The sequence below is a fragment of the Gouania willdenowi genome, chromosome 9 (assembly GCF_900634775.1).
Source record: "Gouania willdenowi chromosome 9, fGouWil2.1, whole genome shotgun sequence".
NCBI classification, from domain to species: domain Eukaryota; kingdom Metazoa; phylum Chordata; class Actinopteri; order Blenniiformes; family Gobiesocidae; genus Gouania; species Gouania willdenowi.
In genome coordinates, this window is record NC_041052.1 from 6,606,031 (window position 1) to 6,619,593 (window position 13,563).

The window sequence follows — 13,563 nt, forward strand, 5'->3', positions numbered from 1 at the left end:
TTACTTGCTATCACACATTGTGCTACATGAGTGTTTATTATTGTCATTTGATCACAAATTTACAAAGCTTCAGCTTCAGCAGCAGCACAAACTGCCTGTTGATCATATTGCACTTGTTTATCTGTCAATCACCGACACGTCCCTCTGTTTAAGTCCCAGCACGTCCACAGTATCTAAGGCTGTGACGTAGTTTGGTCTTTTCAGTGCATGTTATCCATGAAGTGGAGCGTGATGTTCTCTCAGTCACTGCTGCTGCTGTCCTCCCCCACCACCATGCTGCTGTACATCTTCTGCTGCTGCTCTTTAAACGTCTCCTTCACCTTTCCTCTCTTCAGGCCTCCGTCCCTGCAGCAGCACACACAATGTGTTTTTACCATGACACATTTATAATATCTAAAGTCAATTATTCGGACATTATTGAAGCCAGTTTGAAGCGTATTACCACTGTAGGTCGACCAGGCCTCCCTGTCGAGCGATGGCCGATTTCACTCTGTTGGCAAACTGGACGGCATCTTCTCCCGCCTGTCATTTTAAATCAGAAGCAAATAAAAGATTCTTTAAACATTTATAGTCACCGACTTGTTTGTTTAGACACTCACATTATAGAGAGACAGTTTTCCTACGAGCACAAAATACATCAAGGATATGGGACGCCGATTGTAAAGTTGGGCACGATAAAATAAACAGCAACTTTTTGCAACGAACCACGTTTAAAAATGTATGTGAATTTTTTTTAATGTTATTTTTGATTAGTTTCAAAACAATATTTGTGAAATTTGTGATATTTTTTCTGGTAAAAATATAATGTCAATGTTAAATCTAACATTTAGATTTAACATTTACATTTAAAATTTATATTTAAATGTATCACTATATTTAGATTTAGCTTTAACATTTAGATTTAACATTTGAGATTTACCATTTACATTTAGATTTAACATTTACATTTAAAATTTATATTTAAATGTATCATTATATTTAGATTTAGCTTGAACATTTAGATTTAACATTTGAGATTTACCATTTACATTTAGATTTAACATTTACATTTATACATGTTCTCTGTAATGATTGTTCGACACCATACAAAATGTATAACTTACACAAGCACACTTAAAAAGCACACTTAAAAAAAAAAAAAAAAAAAAACTTTATTCAAAATAAGTATTATAATGAAGAAAGCTCCAAATACACATACAGTAACAGTTTGACGTATAAGCTAATGTCAGGCCTGAATGTAAAGCATGGCTACATAGAGCACAGACAGCGTGAATCACACACACCTGTTGGTGCATGGCGGGCAGGTACCACACGTTGCAGACCAGGGCCCAGCTGGTCATCATCCTCAGCAGGTAACTGATCATGCTGTACTTGGAGCTGTTCCAGAAAGCGTCTCCAAACTTTGGGTCGTACTGAGCAGAAAAAAAACAGATGATGAGTGGCATCTCAGAACGAGGAGACACTAATACTACCAACAGGAATGATGGACCACCTTTATTGCTACTGGATATATTGTCGCACCGATCTCAAAACTTCCCTTTTTGAACATCATGACTGACGTGTTGTTGATACAGGTTCCTGTTAAAAAAAACAACAGAATGGGTCAGAATGTATTTACACTGCTTTTACATAGTAAATAACTGCACTTACCTTCTGGAAATATTAAAATAGGAAGCTTTGTCTTGTCGTTCACATGATCCGTCAACCTAAATACGTCACAAGCAGTAAAAGAAAGCACTTCTTAAACACATTGTTTCCAGTCTGTAAACAAGTCAAAATCTTGTGTTTGCCACAAACAGCCCAGTTTGGGTTTGAGCAAAACAATCGCATGATAAATATTATCCACGTTAAAAATGCTGGAGATGAAAACATAGGCTGTGTTGGAAATGGCACACTGCATACTATGCCCTACAAACTCAATAAGTATATACTGTCTACTATATACAATAAATTTAGTTAGGATGATGAGTGTTCCCACGGAAGTTTCCCAAGATGCACTTGAAACCTACGACGACACAAACCTGGAGCACACTGAGGCTAAATATCTAATAGAAAGTGATCAAGTAGAATATCAACATGTGGGCATTTGATCCATAGAACTCACATGTACACATTTCATTCCGACATTTCCGGAGACCCACCATTGTGCTACTGACAAAACTTCTGGTTAACTTCAAAACAAGAGCCTTATTTACAAAAACATCAAAAAACTAATGGAAGACAACAAGAGATACTTTTGTTTTGAAAAGGGGATGTTTGTCCCAATACAGTATACATCTGGGTATTTCTCACATACTCAATCATTTCATACTATCTAATGTGAACACACTAAATACTCATTTTGATGTCAAACTTAGTATGAGTAGTACATAAGTATGACATTTCTGTGGTGTAGGCCTCAAGATCATTTGCTCAAAAAAAAAATTAAATAAATAAAATGTCAAAAGTTGAAATTGCCGCACAAAAGTTTGTTTTCATCTTCGCTGTAAACACTCCAGTTCACTGCATTGCATTGTGGGATGTGGAGGCCTGTAGATGGACGCATTTGGAAGTGTTGTTTTTACTTCTTTCTTACTGTGATTTCTTGGGTTTTCCCCCAAAAAACTCTGCCAAAGTGATTCACCAACACATTTCTGGTGTTTTCACTGAAAGTTGTGACAAAACAATGGTGGATATTGATTTTAGGGTTTACACGGAAATATCAGAATCCGGCTGAAATTGAATATCTCGCAGAGTAAGGAGAGAAATCACGAGGAAAAAAAAAAATATTGTCTCAAGCAACTTTAAAAACAAAACAAATCATGTCAGTGTTTGGTGCTTTAACTCAACCTTCTCTTTGGACACTTTGAGAACAAACTGACCTTTTCGTCACTAGATGGCGATCTTTCATCTCGGCTCTCTCAAACCAAACATGTGGACAGGACCTCACCATTGCTCTCTGAACGACTCCCATCAGACCTCCATGGATCTGACCAACCTAGGAAAAAACTAAACTTACAAAACATAACATAACGTGCCCGCACATTAAAACCCTCGGCCTGACGTTTGAAAATTCCTCAAAATATTAACTGTCATGAAAAATAATTTACATTGATTAATTTTGACCCAGCTAAGCACGTCAGTGAATTTATAGTTGGAAATGGTTCATCCATTACATTTATAATACTCGTAGGGGAATAAAACATCATTAAATATGATTATGTTTATGCATACGTAGTAGTTTCTGTGACAAAAACAAAGATAAAACATTTTGCCACTAATCAAAAGCCCTGAGTGAATGTCACCTTACATTAAGGTATCAATGCTTCACCTCCTTTCCTTCTTTAAATTCAGTCCATGACAAAAAAATTTTTCAAAATCCTCAAAAACGCTGTTTTTTCACCAAAAATTGTCCGAATGGAAAAACTTCTTCATTACCTAGAATCCCCATATTAGTACCAATGTTTTGATGTGTGAATTGTTGCTGGGTTATGAATTCAGATTTACACCTACATGAAATATCAGAGTTCAAAAATAGAGACGTTATTTTAAAAATGTTCTTTTTTGGCCAAAAATAATAGTTTTTTTCAAAATCCTCAAAAATGCAGTTTCTTCGCCAAAAATCGACAGACCGGAATTTGTTTTTTTCATTACCTGGAATCCCTCCATTAGTACCAATGTTTTGGTGTGAGAATGGTTGATGGGTATTACATTAAAAGACACAGACAAACGGACGGACGAATAAATATATGACGAACTGATAACAATATCCTTCAGCCGAGGGTAAAAAACCACATTCAAAGCTCATAGGTTAGTTCATGCATTTATCAAAGTCAAGTTTTTGCATCCTACCATGGCATAGCAGGCGTCATTGCAGAGAATGACGATGTCGATGGGCGTGGTGTGGTTGGCCACACATATTCCTCCCTTTCTGGGTTTGTTTTCCCTGTAGGAATCGTGATGCAAACACGCGATGAGGTTTCTGCTTGTTTTTAAAGGACAGACTCATGTTGGCTTCTCACCTGTTGTGGTAGCGAATGGCAGCAGAAAGTCCTCGAGCACAGATTCTGTAGCACATGACGTGCGCCCATTCACTCAGCCAGGATTTTACCCTTTAAAATGGTAAACAGAGCACACTCAGGAGGGATGGCCATTTAAAAAAATAAATCACAAGAAACAAATATTTAAGGACATTTTGTACTTGCCTCCCGTTAGGAAGAAGTCCAACAGCAGACGTTCCGATGACCAACCAGCTCAGACCAATGATAGCCAGAGTTATTCTGGAAAGAGAAACAGAATCCTGATGAGCGTTCAACCATAACACAAACACATGTGAACTATCTTTAGTGACATATGTCTTTGATCGGTTCTTCTTAAATTTAATGTAATAACACGTAAAACGAGCAGGACAAAGGTTGAAATTTAATGAAACCTGATTCATCAGGTGTTTCCAGTCATATTTCATCTCAAGAAAACAAGCCTGAGATTAAACATATTAAAAATGCAACTATGTGATGGAAAAAAACTAGGGTTGCGATTTAATAATAATTGTGTTAGCAAAAAATAACTTATCCGTAGCTTTTTTTTTGTAAAAGCAAACAGTAAAATAAGTAGTCATGGACAATGGTATTGGCACCCCTGCAATTTTTCCAGAAATTACACCATTTCTCCCAGAAAAAATTGCCATTTTTTAAATTTTGTGTAAAATTATGTGAATTTTGGCTTTTTTCTTCTGCTTTTTTGTGTTTTTTCAATGTACATAAAGGACATAAACACATGTACACAAAAAAAACATCTGTAATTGCAACTTAATCTTCTTAATATACATTATATTTCTGTCTGAATGTTTCAACTCGTACCCTTTAAAAATGTCCAAGCGTGTTTCAGATTTATTTTTTTTGCTATTTAAATGTGTGAGCTTTATTTTTTTTTTTACAATAAACACCCCATTTAATTTAATTACATCATTTTGAATCAAACATTGCATTGTTTTTCAAAGGAAAGATCTAGACAGAATGGAGGAACAGAAAGGAACTCTACGGTGTGTTTTAATTAAATAAATACATGTAAAATTAAGGGAAAAAAATAGAAAACAGAAAAGGAAATCAAAACCAAACATTTAATATTAACCACCCAATTGAGTTGTACTACGGGACAATTACCTGAGTGGGGCGAGGATGCAGTATCTGATAAAGATGCCGAGGCCGTAGACCAGTGTCAGCTTCAGACTTATGTACTGGAAGTGGTTGTTAGTGCGGGTCAGTAAGTTCCAGGACACGAGCTCCTCTGAGCTGAATCGCTGAGTCACCTGAGGTTAAAGTAAACATAAATTAGAGAAGCACAGCTTTAAGCACAAAATATATATATTTTTAAATGAACAAACCTCGTCATCCACAATACTCTCAATGCCTCGTCGAGTGAAATAGAAACAATCACTGAGAGTGAAATCTCCTCCCAGCAGCTTGGGTCGACTGCGTCTCAGTTCCTCCAATTCTTTCTCCATAGAGCCATGTTCCCTTTGGATGAGACCTAACCACACACACACACACACACACACATATATACAGTATATATATACACACACACACTGTCACAGGATCGTGGCTCAACTGATAGGAAAGGTAGTTTTAGTTGAAAATCAGCACAAAATAAATATAAAACAAGAGCACGAAACCTTCGCCAAGTTATCTGGATCATTTGATCCTGATCATGGTATCGTGATCATTCACACTTTAAAGGCTAGGAAGATATTTACATCCCCATTAATAATAATAAACATACAGTAAGTCCAAATGTATGTGCACCAACAATTGCGATAAAATAAAATCCTAACTGAATGAAACTTGGTGGGTTTCTATTTGAGTAACCAACCCTACCCATCCATCCATTTTCTGACCCGCTTGCTCCTGTTTTCAGGGTCACAGGGACAACCCGACATGCCTGAGTCAAATTTCATGAACATCGGTCAATGACGACCTAAGATATGAATTTTATTTAGAACTTTCACACATGTTGAAAGATAGAAATTTTTTAAAAACTGATCCAGAATCAATATTTGACAACAAATCGAATCACTTGTTTCTTATCCAATTTGGAATTTTCCTTCAAATTTAGTCAAAATCTGTTCATTAGATTTTTAGTTAGATCATAGGAGACACAAACCTTCAAAGAGTTTAAATGAACCAGATTAAGGACGTCCAAGCCAGTAAGGTCAACATCATCATTAAAAACCATTTAAAAAGCAATCATTCTGATAGTTGGAAAACAAAGATACGCAGATATACTCCAAAAAACACCTTTTATATAACTTTATAGCGAATGACGAAGCTGTTTGGATTGCAGTCAGGACTAACACTGCCCTGTGTCTCACACAATAACCATAAAAGATTATCTGATAGCTCACAAATCAAAGTCCAAAAGCATGTAGTAACACACACTGTGTGCCAAGATTCAATCAAAACTGTCAAAGCAACATTTCTAGTGACTATAGGCATTTTAGAACTGAACCCTAACAATTCTGGGCTATTTTTATTAACATACAATGTAGAAAAATGAAATGTGAATGAGCTGCAGGGTGCAATAGAAACCTGTAAAGCTCCGTGATAGAGTTAAGCATCTACTCACTGTGTGATTGACTGAGATATGGAAGCTATACGTAGCCTTGTTAGCTATCGTAAAAGTTCTTAAACTACGGAGACAGAAAAGGATCTTTAATTTAAAAAGGTGTTTGCCTCCAAACAGGGCAGACACTATGAAAACTACAGCTGCACACAAACACATCACAAGTATGTCAGCGATTAGTTTAAAGGTTTGCAACATGCATGCCCAGACCTGCAATAAAGACATTGTGTAATACAACACTGAGGCTTTATCAGCTCCAATATTTCCCACCATACAGGATGAGATTTCTGTGAGTCAGTCACCATTAGAAGAAGAGCGTTTGAGAACTTCTTCCTCAGCGTGTGCCGTCTGTATCTTCAGGGTGGCCCACTGCACAGACGGAACAATCGATGAAAGGAAGAAGAACAAAAAAAAAAAAAAAAAGACTTTACGTAGCTGAGAAGTGTAAGAATCACCTCTAAAGTTTTCACCAAGATGTTCATGTAGGTCTCAGAGATGCCCAGAGAGAATCCAAACATGGCTGGGACCATGATGAGGCTGATAATCAGGTAAAGCCAAATCTCCAGAGCCCAGAGGGCCCCCGCCCAGAAATCCTCCATCTTCGCCTTATTCACAGGCAGTGCTGTTGGTAGGACGACAAACAAACATCATGTTTTCTCCATCAGAGCAGTACAGCGTAAAGCATGTGTTAAATCCAAAGCTAAATCAAAGGTTTTGTTTACAGTACATTTCCTGACATTATGTTTTATAAAATTATTCCAGCAAAAACATGCCTCAATGTGCAATCACCACAAAGTTTAGTTCTAGATATTTCCATCACTCCAATTTAAAAAAATTAAACTAAATTATTACCCTTTCCTATATTAAATGGAGACTAATAATTTATCTCTGCTCATAGTTACACAATTTCTGTCATTTTTAATCACAAAATGTTTGACACAAGTCTTAAAAAAATAAACACACAAACAAAAAATATTTTAACTTCTCGAAAATAAATTTGTCAAATTACGTTAAAAGTTTTAAAAATGTTTTTTCATGAACACAAAAATCCAAACTTGACAATAAAAATGTTCAAATTGCTCTTTAATCCCCCAAAAAGTAGTTTGTATGTGGCCCCCCGAAGTAAAGTGAGTTTGACGCCCCTGGTTTAGAACATCCAATTCAAAGAGAAAGTGTAAAGTTATTGTGTAAATTAAAATTTAATTCATGTGAATTAAATTAAAGTGAATGTTATATTTTCTTCTAACAATGCTGTAAAGTGTCTTTGAGTGTCTCGAAAAGTACTTTTAAATAAAATGTATTATTATTATTATATTATTATTATAGTCCCAGCACCTCAAAAAAAAAAAAAAAATAAAATAAATAAAAACTCAGATTATTCCTTAAAAATTTTCCCAACAAAAAAAAGAAAAGAATAAAAGTCAGGAAATAAGGGAAATTCAAGTCACTCGTTGCTTGGATTTCGTCACAAACTCTTGCACTGTAATGTTGAAATGACTGCTTTACTTCACCTATAGTCACATAAGATCAAACACAACACATTTGGCCTCTGAACTAAAATGACTTTGACACCCAAGACATAAATAAATCCATACTGAGTTCTGGTAGTTCAGTGAATGAAGCCAAATAACCAGCACACGTGCACGCTCCCAAAGTCAAACTATTTAAACCAAAGCACAAACTGCACAAACTACACAAAGTTCCAAAAACACACACATTAGACCTTTAAAATGCTTTGAAATATTGTGCTTTCAATAATTACCTGCACCACTTCACTCCATGTCGTATCTAAACTAAAGCACAACTAACAAGACGAGCGCACCGACAGGACACGCCCATTTCCTAGTGGAACAAAGGTCATAGTGTGGAAGGTTACATCGCCCTCCTGTGGCCATAGAGGGAGATACAGTTCCCTGCTTCCACAAAGGCAGAGAAAGAGCACTTTTTTTTTTTGGTTCACATAAAGCAGGGGTCTGCAACCTGCGGCTCTGGAGCCACATGTGGCTCTTTGACTCTTTTGCAATGGCTCCTTGTAGCGTTTTAAAAAAATATGGTATTGATGATTAATGACAATAACTTAAAATAAAATTATGATAAAAGAATTGGTTACCCTAAAAATGAATCACATTGTGCAATAACTGCCACCATCCTACTTCACCTCCTGCAACATCTACAGATCATCAACTTTCCTGCACCTGTGGCTAACCTTAAGTTTTAAATCCCTGCTAAGATAACTAAACCAACAAAAACACTATTTTGGAAGAAAATAGAGATTTTAATTGTGTGGGAAAAGATTTATTTAATGGCCAACATGTCGGCTTAATATGCATAATTCATGCTTGATTTGTTGCAAGAAATTAGCTATTAGCATGTGTTGACCGAAATGATCACTCACATGTCATCAAATTCAAGTTATTTTTTTGTAGCCCTTCAACTCCATTGACTCATAAAATTATTTTATATTATTTTAACTGTATAGAATCTTAACACTGTATTGTCTTTATTGAGAATGTTTTTTTTTTTTTTTTTTGGCTCCAGGAGGACTTTAATCCAGGCGATATTAGGCAAAATGGCTCTTTTGAGAGTAAAGGTTGCAGACCCCTGACATAAAGGAATAAAACTTTACAGAGATAGGAAACTTTTACCACAAAATGTGATTGTCTGATCATGTCAGCATTTAGAATAAAGACCAATGTCAGCATTAATACAGGAAATAACAACTTCAATTCAACTTTATTTATAAAGTACAAATTACAACAAAGTCATCTCAATGCGCTTAACAAAAAATAAAGTTCATGGTAAGAAAGAAAACAAAAATAAATCTCCAGCAGAACCAGGTTCAGAGGTGGCAGCCATAGAGTTTACTCACATTTTCTTGTCGTTTTGTATATTTATTTTTTTTTTGCTGCTTTGTATGGTTTTGGGAGTTATTTTGTGTAATTTGTTTTGGACATTTTTAGTATTTTGAGTTATTTTGTGCATTTTTGTTTTTGTTTGGTGTATTTGTCAGTGTAGTCATCTTGTACACTTATGGAGTCAGTTTGTTGTTGCATCATGTATATTTTTTTTTTTGCAATTTCTTTGTGTGCATCTGTAGTCATTTTATGAGTTTTCAAGGCAGTTTTGCATATTTTTTTCTAATTTTGTGTGTTTTTTGAGTCATTTTGTGTGTTTTGTTGTTAGTGTCATGTCATGTTGTATGTTCTTAGAGTGTATTTTTGTTGTTGTTTTGCGTGTTCAAACATTTTGAGTTATTTTTGTTTACATTTCTAGACGTTTTGTGTGATCTTAGGGTAGTTTTGTGCATTTTCTGTAATATTGTGTTTTTTCAGTCATTTTTTTTGTGTAATACTGCTTTTGTTTTGTGTATTTTTCTGTCATTTGAAGCTTTTCTTGATGCTTTTTGTGTGTTTATTTTGTTGGTTGCACGAAATGAAACTGAGGGCCTCATGTGGCCCCTAGGCCTCCAAAGATTTTTTATATATATTTTTATTATGTAATATATATAACAAAATATTAAACAAACAGGGGACTGGGTTGTACACAAAGGCACACAAATAGATACAAGGAGAAATAAACACAAAGGTTAGGTATCACGTTACAGTTTTTGGCACAGGTGGTGTTCATTGTCTTTGTGGCAATCCCATTTTTTTCAGTATTCGTCTCCTTTATTCTTTTGAAGCCTCAATGTGAAAGTCATTTTCTCCATGCTGTGGATCAAGTTTATGATGTTTATATAGAGTCTCAAGGTTGGGGGGGGGGGGGGGTCCTCTGGAGCCAGCACTTAGTTATAGCTTTAATATTTGCTATTCTGAATATTTTCAGGAAGTAGGCATCTTTTCTACCAGGTCCTTCAAAAGTTAGTCAGCTTTATGCTGCCAAAAATTAAAAAAAAAAAAAAAAAAATGTTTCTACATTTTATCTGGAGCAAAAAAACAAGCAAACAAACAACAAAAACAAGACTGAACAAACAAAAACTTTTTTATTTCTGTGTGTAAAAGTTCAGTTTTCAACAATACGAGGAACAACACAGCTCAGTGACGTGATGGCATGGAGTTTGATTTATTTCTTGCCCTGGGGAGTTTGCATGTTCTCCCATCCCATTTCAATTTTAATAATTATTTTCTATATTATCCTCCTTCTTTACACAGTTCAAAAACAACAATGTAGGTTACATTTTCAAAGGCTGTAGCTGCTGTTTATCTCTAAGACTGACTAATGACTGGTCCCGCTGTGCTCAGTGGGGTTGTTACAGTTCGTGTCCCTGTAAGAATAACTGGTTGGATGGATGCTCGTGTGAAATATCGAACTAATAAATCCAGAGATTAAATGTAATCAAAGAACAAACAGGGCTCACTAAATACATGTCACAGTACATGTTGTAGAAAAAGGGTCAACATTCTCTTTGAGTTCCAAGTTTTTATTTCATTCACCTTAAAAAAAAGGTTATTTTTCATGCTAAAAATGGGTATTTGCACAGTCTGCAGCACATTCCTGTAATGGAGGGCTTAAGGGGGTCACTTTGGGTAACATGTCTGAACGGTAAAGAGGTGATTCATCCTGAGGTTGAACCTGTTCCAAAATAAATGTGCACTACAATGTGGACATCAAAAGCTGGGTCACTCCCCACTGGGACTGCCAAGACCACAAGTAATGAGAGAAGATGATGTGTTTTCTCACGTTCTTTCACTGATCTGAAATGTCAGGTTGTTGTTATGGATCCAAGTACTGAGGATAAAAAACCTTGCACAACTTGCAGGGCTTGAACACGTGTCTGGTTTGGCCGTCTGAGATGAACAGCCCTGAAAAGAAGTCAAATGTGCCAATAACACACTTTTTGTAGCTCATCAGGTACAAGCTTTTCTGTTCAGGCTCAGCACAGACCTGCATGCTGCTTTTTATTGGGTTGTGTTAGAGGAACTCCCCAGTGTGACCAGTAAAGGTTGTTATTGTCAATCTTTCAGCCAGAGCTGGACAAAGTCAGCGTGGACGAGTCGACCATTATAGGGTTTGTGTAAACTTGTGTTCATTGATAAAATGAAAATAGACATTTTTTAACATAAAGGTTCTCATTATGACGTCTCCTAATTTAAATATTGTTGTTTTGGGACAGGATGTATAATGTTGTATTTTATTTTATTTTATTTAAAAAAAAAAAAAAAAAAAACAACAAAAAAAAAACAACTTCTACATCATTTATGTTTCCTCTGACTTCACTTCAATCCAACATGTTACCAACAAATATTAGCCGTACTTTTAATTTTCAGAGCCAATTAGCTCGTCATCTGTATAAAAACACTGTGAGGTCATTTTGGACCATAGAATGAATGCATTCACTGAAACATTGTGGTAGGTTTATTATAGTTTTATATCTTAGTAAAGGCTTTTTTTAGTTTGAATAAAAAAACCTCTTTGATATTCTCAGACTGTATATAACTTTATTGCCTGTCTAAGTGCCTCCCAACACAGCAGAGGATGAATCCTGTTACGTAGGTCTACAGCTTGACTTTTGCTTTTATAGTTATTTTTTGGTTGAGACGTTTTCTGCCTGGGTCGGTAAGATTTTTTTTTAGACTTTGTATGAATGAAACAAACCCTCTGAAGCTGCAACTGTCAGCCTGGTTCATCCACCTGACACTTACCGTAAAAGTATCGATTTCATAAAAGCGGTGCATTTGAAATGATCAGTTGGCAAATATAAAAATTGTATCATTTCTTTATAAATCTTTGTAAATCTCCAGTCAAACACAAATAAAATCACATTACTGACAAATTCCACGGGTTTACAATTTACAAACAAGAATAAATGTTGGAACAAAGATCAGAGTCAGATAAAGCATCATGTATACAGTAAGTTAGGAATATAACAGGTATCACAGTACATTCATTTGTTGGTACCGGAAATAAATCAATCTATAAAAGTAAGGTTTTTTTTACATTTTTTAATTAAAATTTGAGAGGGACTTTGAAAGCTTTATGAAATTTGTTGATTATTATTATGTCTTTTGGACTTATAGCCATAGGACTCTCAGTTATCATCAGCGTTCAAGAATAATGTAGACTGACTTTGAGTCTAACATCGTGGAGGACCGTCTACGGTTCGGTATTATTCGCTCAGCTTGGGGAAATAGTCGCATTGGTCAAATGTTTCCTCAATAATAATAATAATAACAATACATTGGATTTTATATAGCGCTTTTTCATAGACACTCAAAGTGCTTTACAATGATGTGCATTATTTTTTCACTCCACACACGGTGTTGGTAAGCTACAATTGTAGCCACAGCTGCCCTGGGGCAGAGTGACAGAAGCGAGGCTGCCATAGTGAACCATCGGTCCCCTCCGACCACCACCAACAAACCACATTCATGATAGGCAATGTGGGTGAAGTGCCTTGCCCAAGGACACGACGACAATTATTTAAACACCAACCTTTCGGTTATTGAACGATCCAATCGTAGTCAAATAAACATGAAATATAGGAGTTTATACATATTGTTTTTAAAGCTTCAATTACCATTGATCACATGGAATGGTATCAATGATAATCTTTCCTTCCACGTAACAAATTGAGTTTTGATTGGATACTTTCCAAAAAAGAAACTTAGTTTTTATTAGTCGACCAAAATAACAATATATTATAATTTAGTCTCCGTTCACATGTATTCATTCATTTTTTACAAAATTAATCATTATTGTCACTTTTAAAAAATGTTGTCGTAAATCTTTACTCAGCAAAACGAACACTGCCACGAGGTGTGTAATATAACACTTTAAGAGTTTTTAAAGGTGTTGGAAAAGTGAGTCTGTCCTGGAGCATCAGACAAGTCTCGACACACAGGACGGAGTTTTATTCAGTGGATGCTTGTTGGCCCCGCCCCTCCCCACTCTCTCACTGCTGCTATGAAAGCAGATACTGGTCCAGAAACACTCCTCCTCCTCCTCCTCCTTCTCCAAAGCTCC

The 13,563-nt window shown here is 35.8% G+C and overlaps 1 protein-coding gene across 2 annotated transcripts; it reads right to left on the minus strand.

The window, feature by feature from the left end:
* LOC114470019 (glycerol-3-phosphate acyltransferase 3-like) lies at nt 1–8,471 on the minus strand. 2 transcript variants are annotated; one of them, XM_028457999.1, is made up of 14 exons: nt 8,363–8,471; nt 7,056–7,222; nt 6,903–6,969; nt 5,363–5,508; nt 5,142–5,287; nt 4,185–4,259; nt 4,002–4,091; nt 3,832–3,925; nt 2,862–2,977; nt 1,651–1,706; nt 1,493–1,578; nt 1,284–1,412; nt 443–522; nt 1–345 (listed from the first exon to the last, which is right to left on the minus strand). In XM_028457999.1, exons 2-14 carry the CDS (start codon nt 7,197–7,199, stop codon nt 240–242), a joined length of 1,335 nt encoding a protein of 444 aa, XP_028313800.1. In that variant the 5' UTR covers nt 7,200–7,222; nt 8,363–8,471; the 3' UTR covers nt 1–239. The 2 variants fall into 2 exon arrangements, with proteins under 2 accessions (XP_028313800.1, XP_028313801.1); XM_028458000.1 differs by lacking the exons at nt 6,903–6,969; nt 7,056–7,222; nt 8,363–8,471 and adding an exon at nt 6,142–6,826.
* Between the last annotated feature and the right edge of the window lie 5,092 nt (nt 8,472–13,563).